The following is a 23838-nucleotide window of genomic DNA, read 5'->3' as shown; positions in this document are numbered from 1 at the left end:
CAAAGAAATGTCAGTTCAAGGAGGTATGGTGGATACCAATTCAGATAGAGGGAGAGCTGAATGCCTTCAGGTAGGAAACTTGCTGGCAGAGTCAGGAGCCTACAGACGTTTACTGTCAAAGGTAATAAACCTGGTAACATTAAGCGGAGCAGGACAAAGACCAAACAGAGAGTAAGAGCCAGCCCAAGAGTGCATGGCCCAGTGGCAGCAACTGAGAAGAGGCTGTCCTGATCAAGAACTCTATCCTGGATTGTTCCTTTTACTTCTAAGTTGATCTTGATCTTGAATTGCAATCTTCCACTTCTTTAATAAGCTCAATAAATCCCAGAACTGTGAATGTGGTCTGTGAGTTCTCTGTGGATGTTCAATGAATTATCACACCCAGCAGAAACACAGAGCATGCCATGGGAAGGATGACGGGTGTTTGAATTGGTAAAAAAAAAAAAAGTGGATGGTGAAAGCATATCTGACCTCAACCTCGTAGAGATCAGCCTAGGGTGGGTGTTGACCTTGGTTTTTCTCTCCAACCCCCTTGTGAAGCTAAGTGACTCTCTCTCTCATGTACAGGCAAATGTTTGCTTACTGTTTTGCTTTCAGTATCTCAGATAGGAGATGCAATCCTTAAGGCAGGACCCTTCCATCTCAGCAAGGCTTACCCTTGGGATTGGATCATTCACTGGAGTGAAGACTGTCCTCGTGATTATTGTTTTCAGTTACTGTCTAGTTGATTCTGACTCATGGAGTCTCCACGTCTGTAGAGTAGAGTCTATGGGGTTTTTTAAGCTGTGAACCTCAGGATAGATTCACACCACGACCCTTTCAACTGATAGGAGTCAAGTAATGTATCATTTGTTACACTCTGGGACTTCTGACTCCATGAATCATTTGTTGTTACATTCTTGTTGAGTGTCATTGAGTCTATTCTGATGTATAGTGGTCCATGTGTCAAACAGTAACTTCCCCATGGGATTTCTAGACTGTAATCTTCACTGAAATAGATCACTAGGGTTTTTCCTACCTGGAAGAGTCACTGAATGAGGGCAAACTGCCAACCTTTCAGTTAGAATCCGAGTTCTTCACCATTGTATCATTTAATTTTGATTGAGCTCTGGCAAACACCATATTGTTTGGTCCTGATCATCACCCATATTAAGGGGACTTAATGGGGGAGGACTTTTTTGTTTGAGGGAGCAGGAAGTTCCTGGTCTGCGCAGAAGCTCTGGGATGTGGAGAAAGGGCGGAAGTATAAACTAGGGAAAGTGGGAGGACCAGGTAGGGAAAGAACTTGGTTTCAAGACTAAAGCTATCAACTTGAGAAAGTCAGAGAAACCAAGCAGAAGAGCAGTTTCGAGATTTAGAAACATCACTTTGGAAAACCTTTTCATGACAAAACATTGAAAATGCTGAGTGAAACCAACAGACATCCTCTTAAATGGATAGTTGACCTTGTAAGAAAGTAAAGGATAGTCCCAGAAGACAGAAATTAAAGTAGCAATGAAACTAGTCTGAGGAGAATATCATGCTTAGTAGAGAACCAGTAAATAAGAAGAAGCCCCTCAAAGAGATGAGTTGGCACTTTGGCTGCAACACAATCGGCTGCAACAGAGCATTGGTTGTGAGGATGGTGCAGGATGGACAGGGCTTCATTTGGTTACATGGTGCCCTGGAGTAGGAAAGCACTTGAAGGCACCTAACATTAGCAATGAAGCTGGAGTCCAGAGGTAGAATTCACTAGATGCAGTGGTTGGAGGAGGGTTTTTTGAAACCAGAAATCTAAAATCTTGGGGATTTAGAAGTCACTCATGGGGCTGGAGGGAAGCCCTTAGCTCTACAAAAGGTGGGGAGACCAACAACAAATTAAAGCCATGAGCTTAATGTAAGTGGGAGCTAGAAAGAGAAATCCTGGAAAATGAAGGAAATGAGGTAGCTTGCATGTGTGTGTGGATGTGTTATGGGGAGGGGGGGTGGTTCTTGGGCCTTAGATACTAGTGAAGAAAAAAAGGGGGGAAATAATATAAGATGAATGGGAGTGGAGGAAAGAGGGAAAGTGGGGAGGGAGAAGAGGAAAGAAGGGGAGGGGAAAGAAGGAGAGAAAAGGAAAGGAAAGGAAAAAAAGGAAAAGAGGTGAACAACACTCACCCTGCAGTTGACACTCACCCTGGGCTGGGTGGGAGCAAGCCCTAGCAATCTGATTCCATTCAGATGACAGCCTAGAAAACCCTGTGGCACTGTTCTTTGTCAGGTGTGTTTGGTAAGACCTAACCACTCTTTCTTTCTACCCTTTCTCTCTGTCGACATCTGTATTTGGGAGAGACTGTCTTGCACATTCTTATAGCAAGGCAAAAGACAGGTAAGAATGTGGTTCTGCCCCCCGCCCCAGCACTTTGGTGTGTGGGGGGTGGGGATCATAAGTCCAAGAGGTTGTCCCCTAGATCGGAAATCTCAAGTATCAAGGATCAGAAGGGAGAGCTTTTTAAAGGGCCATCAGCACATATGTGTCTCTCTTGGGCTCCCTCAATCTCTTGGGTCTCCTTGGTCCTCCAGAACTCACTTCAACACGCCATTTGCTTACCATTATGATAGTGCAAACTGGCCCCAAGAAGCTCCAGATGAACCCCGTCTCTGTATTTAGCCAGCATCTATGGGAGGGGAAAAGAAGAGGTACACTTGACCCAAAGTCATGAGCCTCAACGCAATCACTAATGGAGGAAAATGTTGGGAAGTGAAACTCAGATAAAAATATCCCCTGAAACCTTCAACCTAAACCATGAAAAGAAACAAAACAAAATAAAACTCACTGCCATAAAGTCTATTCCAACTCATAGTGACCCTAGAGAACAGGGTAGAACTGCTCCTGTAGGCTTCTGAGACTGTCACTCTTTATGGGAGTAGAAACCCTTATCTTCCATCTTAAGCACAGCTGATGGTTTTAAACGGCTGGCCTTGTGTTAAGCAGCCCTACATGTAACCACTACAAGAGTAGGGCTCCCTAAACTACATAACAGCTCAACTTAATCAGGGCAGAATGTCTGCCTTGAAGGTTGTGTTCTCTTAAGAACCATCTATATGAAATTGAATTCACAACTCAAAAGGACAGGTGGAAAGCTTAGGGGGAGTGAAACTATATTGATGGAGCAGGAACAAATCAGAAAAGGAAGGTGAGAAACTGGAGGAGGACATCCTTTTTGGTGAAGTAGAGGGCCAGCCAAGGCAAGGAAGACACTTCACGAGGTAGAATAGTACAGTAGCACCAACGATGGACTTGAAAATATTGGTAATTGCGAGGACAACACAATACTGGGCAATGTTTTGTCCTGTTTTATATGGAGTTCCCATGAGTCAAAGATGGCAGTTATCACTATCAACACTAACAGCATCACTATCATAAATTATCTTGCTTGGTGGTTTATTTGAAAATTATCTGCTTTCTCCCATGAGAATTTAGACCTTCGATGTCATGTTCATCTTTACACACCCACTTCCAGCACCCAGTCTGGCCTGGGCTAGATATTCTGTAGTTATTTGTTGGAAGGGAGAGAGGGAATAAAGGAAGGAGGAAGAAAGGAGAAAAAAAAATGAAGAAAGGATGTAAGGAAGGGAAGAAGGAATGAAAGGAGGGAGGGTGTGTCTGCAAGCGTGGCTGAGAGGAGGCTGACTGAAGAGTTATATCCTATCTCTTCCAAATCCTGAATTGTAACTAATTATTTCCTAATAAATCCCATAATCATGAGGATGGTCAGAGGATGCCGTTCCTATTCCTTCAGGACAAACCACTTCATTAAATGCTCATCAACTTCCAATGACCGGCATCTGTACCTCTGCCTGAGGAACCAAAGGTCAACTAATGATCAAACCTAGCAGAGAAGCAGAAAGTGTCATGGGAGGGGTGAGAAATGGTAAAGAAGATTGGAAGGTGGAGGCATGCCTGACCTCTGTTTCATATGAACGCCTTAGGCGATTGGTTTTGATTCTCTTCCACCTTGTCAAGTGAGAGGAAATCGACACCACATCATTTTACAGGGAGGGAGAGAGGAGAGTATAAGGTAGGAAGCAAAGAAGAGAAGGAATAGAGGCAGGAAGAAAGGGAGGAAGGGAGTGATGGGGAGATGAAAGAAAGAAGGAAAATCACTGACTAGCAAATCTCTACTGGGTATTTGCTGTTTTTACCCCAGTAGCAATTTTTTCTGCCCTGTTCACTAACAGCTCCCTAAATCTCTCAAGCAAAAGTGTGTTTTTCCCCCACTAGGGAAGAAAGGGAATCTAGTTCAATTATGATACTCTCTGTGTGGCATGTACATCTTGAACAGTACAGTTACACTAAGGCCGGACCTGCTTACATCATGAAGAGGATGCCGTTCCTATTCCTTCAGGACAAACCACTTCATTAAATGCTCATCAACTTCTGATGACCGGCATCTGTACCTCTGCCTGAGGAACCAAAGGTCAAACCTTTCTCCCTTCAATCAACCCCATATGATAGAATCGCTCAACAGGGTTTCCTTGTCTATAGTCTGACCAGAAGCAGAGCATCTGAGTTTTCTTCCATAGTTGATGGGTTTGAATCACCAACTTTAAGTTGGTGGCCCATTGCACACAGTTTGTATCATCCAGGGACGTGATTCACCTAGAAACCAAAATGAAACCCCTTGCCATCTCAACTTTGACTCTGAGCAACCTACAGGACCGATTAGAACTGCTTCCAGGGTTTCCAAGACAATGAATCTTTAGGGAAGAAGGTGGCCACATCTTCCTCCTGCAGAGCAGACTGAGAGCTTTGCACCACAAACCTTTCTCTTTCCCATATTACACTCAATACTAACCCCTGGAGTTGTGTAGTATCCAACCTATGCTTCTGTAAATGATGAACCTAACACTAATGGGCCTTAAACCAAGGCTCGTAAGTGGTAGCTACAACTAGAGCTACTGTAGCTGCTCTTTTCTTGCTCACATAATTATCCCGGTCAATTTGCAAATAGGTCTTCAAAGAAAAGGATTTCACTCACCGATTATGCATCCCATAACCCCGTGGTTGTGCACTTGCAGAAATGACCACCACCACTCCTGGGAGTCCATAGCCAAAGGCACAGAGGTGCAGCATCTTGATGTTGTGGGAGCTGAAGTAATTCACCACTTTCAAGTTTCTGACCATCAGGAAGAGCATTATGGCTTCCACCAGCATCCAGAAGAAGCAGGCAAGGAAAAAGTAGTGCAGGAAGCCAGCAATGATGGCACAACCAATCTGGACAGAAAGTGCATTGTACATTCAGGGCCCCACAAGGAAAGAAAAAGACCCCCATAGACTGGAGGAGGGGGTTGTCTACTGAATTTGGATTATATGTGAACATAGAGAAAACAAAATCATTACAACTGGACCAATGGACAACAGCGTAATAAACAGAGGAAAGATTGTCGTTGCCAGGGACCTCTTTACTTGGCTCAGGAGCAGTCAAGAAATCAAATCCTGTATTGTACTGGGAAAATCTACTAAAAACAAGGATGGTGAAACTCCATCTCACTTTGGACATTGTTATCAAGAGAGACCAGTCCCTGAAGAGGATATTGTGATTGGCAACGTAGATGCATAGTGAAGAAAAGAGAGACCCATGAAGAGATGGATCGACAGAGTGACTGCAGCAACAGACAACATAGCAATGATTGTGATGATGGCACAATACCAGGCAGTGTTTGGCTCTGTACGGCATCAACGGCATCTAACAACAACCAGGAAACCAGTTCAAGAGTGTGGGGAGGGAGGGAAGGGGGAGAATTTCCTTGACTACAGTTTCTCTAACCTAGCCCTTCTTTCAGCCTCCTGGCTCTTAGGCATCTTTAACACTATGCCTTTTCAAGGGTGACTGACCAATGCCACATGCCTGAGGCTGAGGTAACCCAGAATGTGTGGTTTTCAGTGCGAAGACCAGGGGATGTTAGTGCAAACTGGATGGTTGATCACTTTACTTTAAAGGCTGTTTACAGACATATTGCTATGTGCTGTCAATTCTAATTTGGAGTGACCCCACGTGACAGACTAGATTGTGCTGTCCTATGCTATAATCTTTATGGGAGCAATATCCAGTCTTTTCTCATGAGTCGCTGCTGGATGGGGCCAAATAACCTGCCTTGTGGTAGATGATCCAGGAAGCATTCGCCCATGGACAACTTGGTTGTCTTTGTAAATAAAGTGTATTGGCACACAGTCACTCCCATTTACAGCTAATCTATGATGCTTTCTGTGTGCAATGGCAGAGTGAAGTTGTTGAGACAGACACAGCATGGCCCCCAAATCTGAATGTACTTACTATCTGAACCATTACAGGAAGCTTCCTGACCTCTGGTCAAAGTGATGAGCAGAGCGCTACAAGCAAGGTCTTCTACAGTCAGGGGGAAGTTTATGCAAAGAATAATCATTCCACTTCAATGCCAATAGCACTCCTTTTGGAAAACCTGTGTGCCCAGTACCATCACAGGAGGTGAACTGGCCAAAGTTCTTGCCCTGATGGGATTCACAGTCTAGTGCTGCTCCTGTCATTTGTGTGCTGTCAAGTCTATCCCACCCCATGACAACTCAGTATGGCAGAGTAGAATTATCCTGTAGAGTTTGCAAGGCTGTAATCATGAGAGCAGATTTCCAAGCTTCGGTCCCATAAAACTATTTGGTGGATTAGAACCACTAATATTTCTGTTAGCAGTCAATGGCTTAGCTGAGAGGGTTTATCCACTGTGTCACCAGGACTGCTAATTTATAGTTGTGGAGGTAGCTATTGATTATTCAATAAGTAAAATAACAAATGATTTAAATGATTTCAATTAGAATTTGTGGGTAGATATAGTGAGGGAAGAAAGTAGTATCACAGCTTTGGCACCACTGACCTTTGGGGCCAGATAATTTTGGGTTGTGGTAGGTCATCCTTATTGAGTAGCATCCCTGGCCTCCACCCACTAGGTACTAGTATCACTGCAACCATCCATAGGTGACAATTATACATGCCTCCAAACTGCTAAATGTCCCATGGAGGTAATATTGTCCCTGCCTCCCCAGTTGGTAATCACTGGTAGGTTGTTGGATGCTGTTGAGTTGATTGCAGTGTGATGAAATATGACTGTTTCACAGGGTTCCCAAGGCTGTGATCACCAGGTCTTTCTCTTGCAGAGCCTCTGGGTAGACTTGAACTGCCAACCTTTTGGTTAGCAGTCTAGTACTTAACTGCCATGCCACCAGGGCTCCTTAACCATACAGGGAATGAGAGTAGGAGGTAACACATCAGGTAAGGGAAGTGACATTGGACTCAGAGCTATCCCAAGGAGGAGTCAAGTAGAGGAGAAGCTGAGGGGAAAATCTGATGGGCAAGACCAAGCACTCAGGGAGCTGGGTGAGGATGAACAGAGGCAGATGTGGAGACAGTGAGATATGAAGATATGAGACCTTGTTGTCAGTCTTGTCTATACCAACGAGGAAGAGACTCTTGGCCAGGAACAGGCACACGCAGAGATGCAGGTGGAGGTGGGTATTGTGGCTACGGATGGCCCGGCACAGCAGAAATGTGGCAATGGCCAGGGCGAGGCACACCAAAGAGATGATCATACCCACATGACTGATCACGTACAAGGAAAACTCCATCTGTCAGGGAAGAAAGCCATCCTTAGAGGGAGATGGTAGGAATGCAGGGAAAGAAGTATCCAGACCCCTGACTTGGGCAAAACCAGCCTAGGGCCTTTTCTTCTTCCGACACTTTGTGAGAACTCGATATTGTCCATCCCTGCTCCTTTGTCTCCCATCAGCATCCATTCCCTCCGCAGGCTATGTGCACCCCATTCCTTGCAGAGGCATGCTGTCTACCAACTACATTTTCAAAAACCCTCTAGGGTAAGATGACCAGATTTTAACATTGATAAAGCAGGACACCACTGATAAAACCCGGATCCTGGTGAAATAGCCACATGGCAGCCGAAAACCGTATACCCTAGTTTGTCATGCATTCTTTCCAAAAATCAGGACTTTTTAAACACGCCGTGGGACGTGGGAAAAATTGTTAAAAATCAGGACTGTCCCGCCAAAAGCAGACGTCTGGTCACCTTACTCTAGGGCTAAAGCCTTATATGTAATTTAGGTTTTCCAATGAGATGCTTCTGGAAAAACCTGGCAGACCTGTTTTCTGCAGTGATGTTTGAAGACAAGTGAGTCCCAGCAGACAAGGGTTAACCAAGGACATTCCAATGGCCCAGTTCCCAGTTTTATGAGTGTGAGAAGTATATGGCAGTAGTTTCGAACCTTTTTGCCCTATCTTCCAGCAGTGACCTTGAAGCAAAAATTCCTAGTGGCAGACCCTGACTTCAACTCCTTCATGCCTCATGGTGATTTTGTGAGCTATCGATTCCCCGTGTTAGATATCTTTCTGCTTGATAAAGTGATTTCTGTCCCCTGCACGGAATTCCAACTGATATGTAGATATGTGGAGCATCTCCAACTTCTGGGAAGAAATGTAACAAGCCAAGTCCTTCCTTTATTCACCTTAACATTTACATTTTATTTCAGTGTCCCATGTGTGCATCACTTTATGTTAAAAATACACCATGTCAGGGGCTCCCCTTTGTGATATTGTTACCTAGTGGGAGCCAAGAAACTGCTGTCCTGCCAGTTTCTGGGTATATGAGCTTGAGCATGACACTGGCATTGTTCTGTGCCTCAGTTCCCTTGTTTGGATAATAAATTTTAAAGGGCTGAACTTAGAGGCTCCTTCTTAACGTTTAAAGCTAATGTGAAATACAAGATCTGGCATAAAGTACATCGGATTTGTAATTGGGAGGGTGCCTATGTCCGTTTAGGGTCATTATTTCTCATCTTCTACATGAATTTCATGAATTGTTCTAGAACAAAGACATGCACACATCTTTATTGTCTCCATAATTGCCTCCCACAGCGCCTAGCTCCATTAGAGACACATAAAGGATATATAATAACTATTTTCCTTTGTATTTGGAGATGGCTATTTGGGAAGATGGGGAACAATCCACCAGTACTTACTGTGGGCTCACTGGAAGCCATGATGATAGCCAGGTTCCCCATCCGATTACAGCTGCAGGTGGTATGCATCTCAGAAGCATTAAGGACCAAACAGCCAGAGGGTGTCCACCGCCCTCCCTCTATGTCTGTGCTCCAGGAAACACACATCGGCTTCTCAAGTGCCTGCTTTGGCTGAAGAAAATCAAAGGTCTTAATCACTCAAAGCTCACCCTACAGTGGATTCAATGTGACTAGTGTTAAGACCTATTCGGAGCAAGAAGATTGGGTTATAATATTTAGGGAATAGAGGAAAATGCTACCATTCTAATGTTAATGTTCCAGTAATGGCCAACTTGATGAGGCAGAAAAGTTTACTCTATTGCTGGAGTAAAATCCTCCTTTCATACAAATCAGGACAAAACCTTCTATGTAGTAATTAGTTGATTCACTCATTTATTCGACACTTTTTTGTTGATGTTCTTAGGTACAGTTGAGTCAATTCCAACTCACGGTGACCCTATGTACAACAGAAGGCAACAGAGGACGGTGCTGCCTCATCTTCACAATTGTTCCTGTTTGAGTTCATTGTGGCAATCACTATATCAATACATCTCATTGAGGGCCTTCTTCTTGTTCATTGATCCTCGATTCTACCAACCATGATGTCCTTCCCCAGAGATCAGTCCCTGCTGACAACATGTCCAAAGTATGAAGTATGAAATCTGAAGTTTCTCCAACTTCCCTTCTAAGGAACATTAGGTTGTACTTCTTTCAAGGCAGATTTATTCATTTGTCTATAATTCTTTGACATATTCAATAAGGAACCCTGGTGGCACTCTGGTGGTCACAAAGTGGCAATTCAAATGCACCATTCAAGCCATGGGACAAAGATGATGCTGTCTGCTCCCACAAAAAAATTTGTAGCAACCATATGTGAGTCAACTCAATGGAAGAGGGATGGTATATTCAATATAATCCAAATGCATCCATTATTCCCATGACACCAGAGGACAGAATATAACTTTTTTCCTATAGGATTTTCAAGCCTGTGAATCCTTACAGGATCTGATTTCCATGTCTTTTCTTCCACAGAGTTGTTATCTTCTGAGCCCTTAATCAGTGTGTCATCAGGAATCTTCGTCCTAAGCCATCTGGTTCTCTAGGTAGCATGTATAGACTCTGCCAGGGAACTGAACCTCAAGTCTGTAGAGAGAGGAAGACTAGTGAGAAAGGCTTTTCTTTTTCACTGAATCCAACCATTCCCCAAGACTCACATGAGTGTTTTATTGTATTGCACATGAATCTATAAAGCTCTAAGGGAACAGTTAGCTTCATCGTTGTCCTGGGTACTTGCTATATTTGCGTCCGTTTTTGCAGCTGCTGTGTCAGTCCACCTCTTGAGGGTCTCCCATGTTGTCACAGATCTACTACTCTTCCATGTGATCAGGAAAGATTCGTCTGAGGAAAAGAACAATATACTTGGCAAAGTAGAGGGCCAATGAAAAAGAGCAAGACCTTTCCGGAGACAGATTGACACAATGATTCCAGCAATGCTCTTGAACATGAAAACAATGGTGAGGAGGACACAAGACCTGGCAGTGTTTTCCTCCCGTGTGCATATAGGGTCACGGTGAGTCAGAGCCAACTCAATGGCATCTAACAACTGCTTCCTTACCAAGCATGATGTCATTTTCCAGGGACTGGTTGCTCCTGATAACATGTCCCAAGTATATGAAACAGTTTTGCCCTCCTGGGTTTTGGGAAGCATTTTGACTGAACCTCCTCAAACAAATCTATCCAAGACACATTTTTTTGGTCTTCTGGCAGTCCATAATACTTTCAATATTCTTCACCAACACACATTATAATTCAAATGCATCAACTCTTCTGTGGTCTTCCTTATGCAATTGGGGTTTTCAAGTGCTTATGGGGTGACTGGGTCAGACACAACTTAGTCCTCAAATTGACATATTTGTTCTCTAAAACTTTAAAGAAGTCTTTTGTAGCAGTTTTTCCCAGCGTAACTTGTTTGATTTCTTGACAAGAATTCACTGATTGTGGGCCCAAGAAAATGACAATTTCAATCATTTCTCCATTTATCTTTATCATGATACTGTTTAATGGTCCAATTGTGATGACTTTTGCTGTCTTTACAGTGAAGTGCAATCCATACAGAAGGCTTCAGTCCTTGATCTTCATAAGAAGGTGTCTCTGATTCTCCTAGTTTCAGAAAGGAAGATTCAATCACCAGCATATTGAAAGTTATTAAAGAGTCTTCCTCCAATCCCGATGCCACATTGTTTTCCATATACTTCAGCTTCTTGGATTATTTGTGCAACATTATTTGTTCAGACTGACTAAGGATGGTGAAAGGATACAAACCTGAAACACACCTTTTCTGACTTTGTTATGATCCACGTAGTCAAATGCATTTGCCTAGTGACCACAATAATTCTCGAAGCCTTGGTTTTTGGTTATGCTTTCAGAACAGCTTGGACTTTTCCTTCAATCCAATTGGGTTTTGATCAGAAGCTATCTCTTGAAATAGCTGAATATTTACTCATCTTTTTTGGTTCTGTGACTCTGTGTATCCCTACATCATCTTTCGAAGATTCCTGCATCATTCAATATTTTACCCATAGAATGTTCTGATATTACAACTCAAGGCGTACATTTCTCCCCCTTCAGTTCTTTCAGCTGCAGGTATACTGAGCATGTTCTCTCATTTTGCCTTTCTAAGTCCAGATCGGTGCATAGTTTGTTATAATGCTTTACTTTGCTTTATTGTGTGGCCACTGAAAATTTTGTGCTCAAATCTCTTGCTTCTACCATTTGCTTTATCTTACTCTATGTTCAAGAACACATTTCAAAGTCTCTACTGACATTCATTTCGGTCTTCCTTTCTTTTCTGTTTTTGTTTTTTTAATAGCTGTTTGCTTTCTTCATATATTGTATTATTGATGTCACCTCACAGCTTCCTAAAAGTTTATCTGTCATAAGAGTTCAGTGTGTCAAATCTGTTTCTGTAGATAGTCTCTAAATCCAGATAGGATCTACTCAAGGTTATATTTTAGCTCTTGTGGGCTTGTTTCCATTTTCTTCAGATTCAATCTGAATTTGTTTTGTAATTGTTAGGTGCCATCAAGTCGATTCTGAGCCAGCGTAACCCCATGCCCAACAGAACAAAACTGCCCAGTCCTGGGCCGCCCTCATTATTGTTCCTATGTTTGAGCTCATTGTTGTAGCCACTGTGTCCATCTATCTCATTTAGGGCCCTTCTCATTTTACTACCCTCTATTTTATCCAAGCATGATGTCTTTCTCCAGGAACCGATCTTTCCTGAAAACATGTACAAAGTATGCAAGACGAAGCCTCACCATACTTACCTCTGAGGGGTACACTACACTGGCTATACTTCTACCAAAACAGATTTGTTTGTTCTTTTGGCAGTCCATGGTACTTTCAATATTCTTATTTGAATATTTCCAACTCATCCATTCTTCTTCAGTTTTCCATACTCAATGTCCAACTTTCACATGCATATGAGGCCGTTTAAAACACCATGGCTTAGGGACCTCAATCATGATGTTACCTATTGGTCCAGTTGTGAGAACATTGAGTTGTAATCCATACTGAAGGCTGCATCCTTGATCTTCATCAGGAAGTTATTCAAGTCTTCTTCACTTTCATCAAACAAAGTTGTGTTACCTGCTTATTGCGGTTGTTCATAAGCCTTCTTCCAACCCTGATGACATATTTTTATTTCATGTAAACCAGTTTCTCTGATGAGTAAGCTTCTCTGGTTGAGTAAGTATGGTGAGAGGATACAACCCAGATGCAAACCATTCCAGATTTTAAATCATGCAGTATTCCCTTGTTCTGTTCACACACTGCTTCTTGATCCATGTACTAGTTCTACATGAACACAATTAAGTTTTCTGGAGTTCATATTCTTCTCAAGGCTATATGTCATTTGTGATAATCCATGCATACAGATGCCTTGGCATAGTCAATAAAACGCAAGTGCCTAACTCTCCAGTAATCTCTGTGTTCAGCCAGGATCCATCTGACATCAGCACAGTGATATCCCTTGCTCCACATTCTCTTCTGAATCTGACCTGAATCTCTGGCAGCTACCTGTCACTGTACTGATGCAACTGCTGTTGGATAATCGTCAGAATTATTTTACTTCCATGTGATATCAATGATATTGTTCTATAATTTGAGCCTTCTGTTGGTTCACCTTTCTTTGGAATGAGTATAAATATGGATCTCTTTCAGTCAGTTGATCAAGTAACTGTTTTCCAAATTTTCTAGCATAAATAAGTAAGTGCTTTCAGTGCTTCATCATCTTCTTGAAACATTTAAATTGGTATTCTGTCAATTCCTGGAATCTTGTTTTTGGTTAATGCTTTCAGTGCAGCTCGAACTACTTCCTTCATTACCTTGGTTCTTGTTCATATGCTAACTCTGGAAATGTTCAAATGTTGACTAGTATTTTTTGGTACAGTGACTCTGTATTCTTTCCAACTTGGTTGATGTTTCCTGCAGCACTCAACATTTCCCCCTTAGAATCTTTTAATGTAACTCCAGGCTTGGGTTTTTTTTTCTTGAGTTCTTTCAGTTTAACATATGCTGAGAATGTTGTTCGTTTTTGGTTTTCTAACTAAAGGGCTGTGAAAATTTCATTATAATACTTTATCTTCTTGAGATGCCTTTGGAATTTTCTATCCAGTTCTTTGACTTTATAATTTCTTCTATTTGCTTTAGCTACTCTGCGACTTAGAACAAGTTTCATAATCTCTTCTGACATACAATTTGAACTTTTTTTTTCTTTCCTGTCTTCTTAATAACCTTTTCTTTCTTCTCGTATTGTATTCTTGATTGAGTTTTCTGTCACTTATGTTCAATGCAGCAAATCTATTCTTGGATTCTTATTTTATTTTATTTTTTAATTCATGTGAGATAGACTGCAGGTCAAATTTTGGCTTTCCGGTGCTTGTTTTCATTTCCTTCAACTTCAACCTGAACTTACATATGAGTGATTGATGGTCTGTTACACATTCAGCCTCTGGCCGTGTTTTACTGACATTGAGCTTCTTCATCATCCCTTCCTACAGATATTATCAACTTGATTTCTGTGTATTCCATCTAGAGAAGGCCACTTGTACTGTGGCTGTTTGTGTTATTGAAAAAAGGTATTTGCTATCAACCAGTTGTTGGTTTGCAAAATCCTATCACCCAAGCTCCAGTTTCATTTCTATCACCAAGACCATATTTTCTGACTACTCTTCCTTCCTTTTTGTTTCCAACATTTGAATTCCAATCATCAATAATAATCAATGAATCTTGATTGCATGCTTGATCAATAACAAACTGAAGAATGTGGTAGAATTCTTCAGTTTCTGCATCAGTAGCTTTAGTGGTTGGTGCATAAATTTGAATACTAGTTTTATTGATTGCAATTCCTTGAAGGTAGATAGATGTAATCCTCTCACAGACAGAATTGTACTTCAAGATAGCTCTTGAAATGTCCTTTTAGACAGTGAATGCAAAGCCATCCCTCTTGATTATGTCATTCATGGCTTAATAAACCATATGACTCTGATTCAAAAGAGCCACTACTAGTCCATTTCAGCTCAATAATGTCTCAGATATCAATCTTTATGCATTCTATTTTATTTTTTTGAAACAGACTATCAATTACTCATTTGTAAATCTGGACTTACATATGAGAAATTGATGGTTTGTTCCAAAATTGGCTCCTGACCTTGTTTTGGCTGATCATATTGAACTTTTCCATAACCTGAGGTTTGTGGATTTCATCTGGTGAGTGACACCTGCATGGTCACCATTTGTGTTATTGAAAAAGTATTTACAGTGAAGAAATAATTCATTTGCAAATTTTATCATGCCATCTCCAGCTTATTTCACCAAAGCCATACTTTACAACTACTGTTGCTTTCTCTTTGTTTCCACTTTTGCATTCCAATTGCCAATGATTATCAATGCATCTTTATAATCAATGCATGTTTGATCAATTTCAAATGAAAATAATTGATAGAAAAGTTCAGCTTCTTTATCACTAGCTTTAATGATGGCACATATATGTGACTAGTACTTGAATTAACTCATCTTGCTTATATTCATATAGTTGTAATCCTTTCACAGACAGCATTATTCTTCAAGATAAATCTTGAAATATTTTTTCTGACCATAAATGTAACACATTTACTCCTGAATGTTTCCTTCCTGGCATAGTAAACCATGTGTTTGTGTGACTTCTAGTGGCCAACATCAGTCCATTTTAGCTCACTAAATGCCTCGAATATCAATCTCTGTGTTAGACCAGGTTGACTAGAGAAACAAATCCAGAGACACTCATATAAGAGAAAGCTCTTTATATCAAAGAGCAATTGTATATTGAGACATTCCAAGCCCAGTCCATATCAAGCTTATAAGTCCAATATTAGCCCATATATCTGATACTAGTCTATAAATTTCTCTTCAGACTCACGCAGAATTGATGGCAAATGCAGGAAGATCACAGGCCGGTGGGTGAAAAGTCTTGTGGATCCAGTGGCAATGGAAGCATCTCAGCCCTGACCCAGGTTGCCATGTGGCTCCTCCGGTTCTCTGAGTGTGGCTCCTCAACAGCCAGGTGAAGCAGACAGAGAGAGAGTGTGTGGCCCACCTCCCATGAGAAAGGGAAGTCCCCAGAATCCTCATGAGAAGGTCAGGTCCACAAGGAGGCATAATCAGGCTGTGACCTGATTGACAGGCTAGACTCCACCCCTTTACTCTTAGTAACCTCAAGTTGACATGAGATTATGTAACTACCACAATTTCTATATGTTGCATTTTACTTTTAACAATTTCCAATTCCTAGATTCATCTTTTATACATTTCATGTTCTGATTATGCCACAGGCATAGCTAATATGTAAACCAGTAGGTCTTTCTGCATGAACAAGCCAATCTAATCTCAAGCTTGGTCTTCACTGAACAGAAGAACACCATGCACAAATAATAGAGCTCATTCTGTTAAAAGCAATAGGAAAACTTGGAAATAGCTGAATGTCACAGTTGCACACATGATGGACACAATTAATGTAACTACATTGTACCTGTGAAGAAGGTTGAGATGATAAATGTTACAGATTCACCACAATTTTAAAAATAAAAATGTAGAATAAATAAAGGAATTCATTAATCTAGAGATGGGTTTTGTGAATGAGCTTGAGTTGCTAGAAATTATAAAAAGCTTAAACCTTGGTGAGTCCCCACCACAAATAAGAATTAAATTTGATGATGGACAGGAAGTTCTCAATGAGTAGACGGGGGCTCAGTAGAGAGTTTACCACAAACCTGGGTATTCTCCAGAGAGTAGATGATTGTCTCTGAGAAGCCATCTTTCTTCTCCCCAGTCATGACACCCATAATAATTCGAGAATTCATCCTGAACTTCTTTGAGTTGGTCAAGTAGTCTTGGGGGTCTTGGAAGTAACGTTCATCTAAAATGGACTCCATGCCAGAAAAGGAGACAAGCGCTACCCCAGTGGTGCCTGCAAGTTCCCCAAAAGAAAAGAAATGGGGTATGCAAAGTAGTTATTGCAGCTATCCCAACACATACACACACACACACACACACACACACACATATCCCATGTGCCCCACTGCTCTGTTCATAAATAACATTGGACTTCCAAAATAATAACCCTCTATGAATCATTGAAAAACAATTCCAAGCTGCTATTACATAGATAAATATTGACTACATTTAAAATTAATTTGAATTATTTTCATATATGATGTGAGGTATAGTTTCAGGTTCATTATTTTGTTGTATGGACACTGAGCTTCTCTTAAACCTATGGTCATCAAGTCAGTACTGGTTCATGGTGACCCCATGTGACAAAGTTCAACTGCCCCATAGGAATCTCTAGGCTTGATGAAGGAATACCTGGTGGTACTCTGAGATAGATGTTGGACTGCTCACTCCAAGGCTAGTAGTTCAAACCCACCAGTCATTCCATGGGATGAAGTTATAGCTATATGCTCCCATAAAGATGTAGAGCCTCAGAAATCCTCTATTGGGTCATGATGGGTTGAAATTGACTCAATGGCACTGGGCTTTTAGGGGTTGGGGGAAGGTAATACTTATGGAGAATTTTTCTCCCTCAGAGGAGCTAGGAGATTCACCTTCTAAGTTTGTGGTCAAGTTCTTAACCACTGAGCCATTGGGGCTCCTTTCTGTTATGGGTGAACAACACGGTAAATATGATTATTGTCACTGAAGTGTACATGAGAATAATGTTGAATGGCAAATATTTTGTCTTCTTTGTTGTTGTTAGTTGCCATTGGGCTGACATGGACCTGCCAAAGGGCATCCTTGTCACCTAAAATATGAGTAATAAGTACCTGCAAAGTAGGTGCAAGAAGGAAGCAGGAATAGACTGGCCACTTCAGAGGAATTAGACATTGAAAACCTTTTTTTTTAAAAATCAAAAAACCAACTCACTGCCAGTGAGTTGATGCCAACTCAGAGTGACCATATAGGACTGGGTAGAACTGCCCCTGTGAATTTCCGAAACTGTAACTATTCACAGGAGTAAACTGCTATGTATTTCTCTCAAGAACCTGGTGGTTTCCAACTTCTGACCTTGCAGATCGAAACCCAAAGCATATCCACTACACAACCAGGGCTCCTGGAAAACCTTATAGATAGACTAAAAATATTGCCAGTTGGTGAAAACCTCATGAATGGAAACTGAGCTTTGTCAGAATTAGGACCAGAAGATGAGAGGGCAATCAGGTCAGAAAGCACTCAAAATATGACTGAAGAAATGCTGTCTTCTCAAAGTAGAGTCGACCATAACGACATGGATGGACTAGTCTGCAGGAGTAAAGCCTTTGGGACCTTCATTTGCTGATGAGTCATGATTCAGAATGAGAAGAAACAGCTGCAAACATCAATTAATAATCAGAACTTGGAATGTAAGAAGTACGATTCTAGGAAAATTGGCAGTCATTAAAAATGGAATGGGACCCATAAAGATGGATATTTTAGGCATTAGTGAGATAAAACATACTGGCCATTTTGTTTCAAAAAATCATGGTTTACTGTGCTGGGAAGGACAACATCAAAAGGAATGACTTTGCTTTCATTTTCAAAAAAGACATTTCAAGAGCTATCTTGAAGTATAATGCTGTCTGTGATAAGATAATGTCTTTATGAATTCAAGGAAATCCAATCAATAAAGTAATTCAAATTATTAAAATGCTAGTGATTACAAAATTGAGTGATTCTAGCAAATTATTCAGGCAAAAATTGTTCAGATATGCAGTGAAGATCAATAATAACTGATAATGATTGATGATTGGGATGCAAAAGTTGGAGACAAAGAAGAAGGATCAGTAGATGGAAAATACGACTTTGGTGACAGAAACAAAGCTGAAGATTGTATGATAGAATTTTGCAACATCAGTGACTTCTCCATCAAAAATCTATATATTTTTCTCAACAACACTTCAGAAGGAATACACAGAAATCAAATGGACTAAATTTGTGGAAATAGACAATGGGAAAGCTCAATATCAGCAGCTAACACCGGGCCAGGGGCTGACTGTGGAACAGATTATCAATTGTTCATATGTAAGGTCAGATTGAAGTATAGGAAAGCAAGCCCAGGAGAGCCAAATAATAACTTTGACTATATTGTATGTGAATTTCGAGAATATTTCAAAAACATAGTTGATATGATAAACACTAATTATCTGATGAGTTATGGATGACATCAAGAACAACATATATGGAGAAAGCAAAAGGTTGTTAAGAGGACAGGAAAGAAAGAAAAGATCAAAGTGGATGTTAGAAGAGACTCTGAAATTTGCTCTTAATCATGGAGTCGCTAAGACAAACAGAAGAAATGATGATGTCAAACAGCTCAACAGAAATTTTCACATGGCAACTAGAGAAGATGAAGTAAAATATTATAATAAATGTGCAAATACCTACAGTTAGAAAACAAAAAGGGAGGGATGAACACAGCATATCTTAAGCAGAAAGATCTTAAGGAAAAAAATAAAGCCACAAGGTGAGATGTCAAAACAGTCTATAGACAAAATATTGAAGTATGCAGAAAGTATCAAAAGAAGATGGAAAGAATACATAGTCACTGTACCCAAAGGAGCTAGCCAATAGTCAAACCTTTCAAGAGTTAGCATATGAGCAACAAGTAATGACACTGAAGGAAGAAGCTACACCGAAAGCATTAGCCAAAAACAAGGCTCTAGGAATTGAGGAAATACCAATTGAAATGTTTCAACTATATGATTAAGCACTGGAAGCACTTACTCATCTGTGCCAGGAAATTTGGAAGATAGCTCCTTGGTCAGCTGACTGGAAGAGATCCATACTTGTGCCCATTCCAACGGTGACTCAACAGAAGGCTCAAATTATAAACCAACCTCGCTGCCATCGAGTCAAAGATGATTCATAGTGGCTCCCTGTAGGTTTCCAAGACTGTAATTGTTTATGGACGTTGAAATACCAGTTTTTCTCTTATCATTGATATCACACACAGGTAAATTTTTGCTAAAGATCATCCAACAATGGTTGCGGCAGTACATTGAAAGGGAGCTGCCAGAGGTTCAGGCCAGAGTTAGAAGAGGACATAAAAAAGAACATATCTTTGCTGGTGATAGACGGATCTTGGCTGATAGTGGAGAATATCATAAAGATGTTTACTTGTGATTCATTGATTGGGCAAAGGCACTCAATTGTATGGATCAGAAGAAAGTACAGATAGCCTTGAGGAAAAAAAAGGGAATTGGAGAATACTTCACTGTGCTCCTAAGGAACCTGTACAGTACATGGATCAAGAGGCAAATGTCTGAACAAAACAAGGGACTGCTAAATGGTTTAAAATCAGGAAAGGTTTGCATCAAGGTTCTATCCTTTCCCTATACTTATTCAATCTACATGTTGAGCAAATAAGCAGAGATCCTGGATTATACAATGAAAATTTGGCATTACAATTTGAGAAAGACATATTAATAACCTGTGATGTGCAGATGATAGCACCTTGTTTTCTGAAGAAGAGAACTTGAAGCATTTGCTGATGAAGATCAGGGGTTGTAGCTTTCACTATGGAATACAACTCAATGTCAAGAAAGCCAAAATCCTCACAACTGGACCAGTAGGGAACAAGATGATAAACAGAGAAAAGATTGAAGTTGCTAAGGATTTCATCTTGCTTGGATCCACAGTCAATACTCATTGAAAGCAGCAGTCACGAGATCAAACGGTGCATTGCAGTGGGTAAATCTGTTGCACAAAACCTCTTTAAACTGTTGAAAGGCCAGAGTATTACTCTGAGGACTAAAGTTGGATGTTGAATAATTCTATGTATTGTGATGAATTGTATGAGCCCCAATAAATTGATTTTTAAAAAGTAAAATAAATTTTAAAAAAAGAAAGAAAGAAAGAAAGGCAGCAGAAAAATCAATGCATTTGAATTATGGTGTTGGTGAAAAATATTAAAAGTAGTGTGGACTGCCAAAAGAACGAACAGATCTGCCGTCAGAGAAGTACAGACAGAATGCTCCTTAGAGGCAAGCATGGTGAGACTTTCTCTCATGGACTTGGACTCTCACCAGGAGAGATCAGTCCCTGAAGAAAGAAATCATGCTTGGTAAAGTACAAGAGCAGCAAAAAAGGAGGAAAGCCCTAGATACGATGGATTGACACAGAGGCTGCAACAATGGCCTCAAAGATAAGAACAATGGTGAAAACAGTGCAGGACTGGCTGGTGTTTCTTTCTGTTGTACGTAGGGGTTTCCTTTTGTTGTACATAGGGTAGCTATGAGTTGGAATGTAACAACACCAACTTAATGCACTACAACACCTTTCTGTGATTCTCTAGAGCATATCTCTACCTGCAGATTCCGATTCCTCAATTGTGGAACATCTGATCTTCATCCCATCCCCTTTAGCCTTCAAGTTGAGGAAGGCTTCCTCTTCATTGCATTCTTCTTTGATAACTTTACTATCAACGTCTGAAAGAAGAAAAGAAGAGCTTGCACGTGATGACACAGACTGTCAGCCCTGAATCTCATTTCTACCCACTTTGGTTGCACGTTCACAGTTGCAAACAATACAAAGAATACAAAAGGCGGGTCTTGGACCCTCAGATGAATAACAAGTGAGCGAGAAATCCAGTTGGGGTGAAGCTGTCTCGAGGACAGGTGGAATGGAATCAATAGTAGTGAAACGCAACAGAATCATGGCCTCCCAGCTACACCAAATGTAGATTCGATTTAGTGAGCTTTCCAAATCCAAAGGAGGCACAGCTGATGTTGATGGTTTTTGCAGCACTGGACGGCTAACCAAGAAGGTTCTAAGTTTGAGTCCACTGAGGGGAGCCTCAGCAGGAAAGGTCTGACAACCTCCTGCTGCAAATGAGCCATTGAAAACGCTATGCAGCAGTTCTGATCTAAATAAGTGGAGTCCATCAGCTGAAAGGTTGTCTATTTGAGTCCACCTAGAGGTGCCTTGGTAGAAGAGTCTGGCAATCTGCTTCTAAAAATCAGTCATGGAAAACCTGTAGAGTGTAGTTCTCCTCTAACACACATGGGAATTCCATGAATGGTGGTGAACTCAACAGCAACTTTTTAAAATGTATGTTTTGTAGCTATCCTGGTGTCCAGTTGGAATGCCACTCTGTGTTGCAGTCACTCTGGGATCCATGGGACTCAGGCAGATGCAACAGCTGTGAGGTGGGGCATTGCCCGGTACTGTGGCATACAGAGAGAATGTTCCAGAAGCTCTCTCACTGGTAACCATCTTCTTTGAAATTCCTTAACCCTAGTCAGTCACAAAAACCCCCACCTGAGCCCAAAGGAGCCAGTAAATGTAATGCTACCATGGCCCTGGAAGAGAACACTGGAGTATTTCAATACTGAAAATGACAACCGTATGGTTGAATGACCAGCGAAAGAATTTTTGCCAAACACTCAGTGGTGTTGTTGTTATGACTAGACTTGTTTTTGTTATGAGGTCAAGCTTTTTTAAAAGTTGGAAAAATAGGAGAGTGAGAAAGCCACGGGGGAATCACATTGGCCAAGGTCACCCCTCAAAGTCAGTGCCCAGGTGTGACCTGACCACCAAGGTAGGACCTACCTACAGACTCAGTCTGAATCGTCTGACTATCATTCTCTGAGGGCTTCAGGAAAGCTGCCAGCACGGTGTTTTCCACGCTCTCCAGCACAATGGTAGCCAGCGTGGACGTCTCTTCCTTGGTGAAATTGGACCATGTGTCTGTTTCTTCAAGCACACTGGCAAAGCTCTCCACCGCACCCTGGAAAGAAAGGCCCAATCACTCAGTTAGGACTTCGTAAACAGCTAATTCAACTATGCAGCTAAAGATTAAATGTTCAAATCTATGCAGAGGCATCTCCGAAGAAAAGTCTGGCTTCAGAAAAATCAGCCATTGAAAACTGTATGTCAGGCCCTTCTACTCTGACACATGGGGTTGCTATGACTCAGTGTTGATTTGATAGCAATTGGTTTCCTGTGTATGGGTACATCTCTTTCTCATCAATGAGACAACAGCTGTTCTTTCTCTCTCAAGGCTCTCAGGAGACTTGGTGGTACAACAGCTAAGATCTCAGCTGATAATCAAATGTCTAAAAGGTTCACATTTCAAAACCACCCTATGGATTCTCAGAGAAAAGATATGACAATTTACTCCCATAAAGATTATTGTTGTTGTGTTGCTAGGTGCTATCAAGTAGGCTCTGACTATTAGCGATCCTATGTATAACAGAATAAACACCGCATAGTCCTGCACCATCCTCATAATTTTTCCTGTGTCAATCCATCTTGCTGAGTGTTTCCCTCCTTTTTTCTGGCCCTCTGCTTTACCAAGCATGATGTCTTCCTCTAGGGACTAGTCCCTCTTGGTAACATGTCCACTGTACTTTAGACAGAGCTTCACCATATAGCTTCATGGATCATTCTGGCTATACTCCTTCTAAGATGAATTGGTTTATTCTTCAGTCATACAATGGTATTTCCAATCTTCTTCACCCAAAGAATAATTCAAATGCACTAGTTATTCATATTTTTTCTGATACATTGGTTCAGTTTTCACACGCACATGAGGTGATCAAAAATACCATGGCTTAGGGCAGGTGCACCTTAGTCCTCAAAGTTATATTTTTTTATTTCAACACTTTAAAGAGGTCTTTTGTGGCATAGTTTCCCAATGCAACATGTTCCTTGATTTCTTAACTGCTATTGTCATCCATCTGGTTGTAAGTAAAATTAAACCCTTGACAGCTTGCATCTCTTGTCCATTTACCATGATATTTTGAATTGGACAAGTTGTAAGATTGTTGGTTTCTTTATGTTGAAGTGCAATCTTTGATCTTCATAATTAAGTGCAACATGTTGTCTTCACTTCCAACAAGCAAAGGTGTGTTATCAACATATGGTAAGTTGTTAATAAGTCTTCCACCAATTCTGATGACAGACTCTTCTTCATATAGTTAAGCTTCTCAGACTATTTGCTCAGCACATCGATTGAAAAGGGCTGAAAGCATTCAACTCTGAAACAAAGCTCTTCTGATTTAAAACCATGTGGTAGCCCCTTGTTCTGTTTAATTCACTGCCTCTTGGTCTGTGCACAGTTTCTGCATGAGAAAAATTATGTCTTCTGGAATTTCTATTCCTCTTGATGTTATTCTTAATTTGTTATTATCCACACTACTGAATGCGTTTTCAGAGTCAATGAAATGCAGATAAATATTTTTTCTTTCATTTCCTCCTGTCAC

At 41.0% G+C, this 23838-nt stretch overlaps 1 protein-coding gene across 1 annotated transcript in view; it reads right to left on the bottom strand.

The window, feature by feature from the left end:
• The window catches only part of ADGRE1 (adhesion G protein-coupled receptor E1), a 76059-nt gene that overhangs the window by 17591 nt on the left and 34630 nt on the right, over positions 1-23838 (bottom strand). The window contains exons 8-14 of the mRNA XM_045300066.1: positions 22184-22361; positions 20941-21060; positions 16369-16565; positions 9023-9193; positions 7424-7618; positions 5004-5239; positions 2573-2639 (exon numbers count right to left, since the gene is read on the bottom strand). Of these exons, the coding sequence (XP_045156001.1) occupies positions 2573-2639; positions 5004-5239; positions 7424-7618; positions 9023-9193; positions 16369-16565; positions 20941-21060; positions 22184-22361 (1164 nt within the window). The remainder of the gene's footprint in view (positions 1-2572; positions 2640-5003; positions 5240-7423; positions 7619-9022; positions 9194-16368; positions 16566-20940; positions 21061-22183; positions 22362-23838) is intronic.

This window comes from Echinops telfairi, unplaced genomic scaffold, assembly GCF_000313985.2.
Source record: "Echinops telfairi isolate 266 unplaced genomic scaffold, ASM31398v2 ScPeMD7_7459;HRSCAF=8497, whole genome shotgun sequence".
NCBI classification, from domain to species: domain Eukaryota; kingdom Metazoa; phylum Chordata; class Mammalia; order Afrosoricida; family Tenrecidae; genus Echinops; species Echinops telfairi.
Note: the sequence above shows the minus strand (reverse complement) of the source record. Positions and strands in the feature narration are given on the sequence as shown.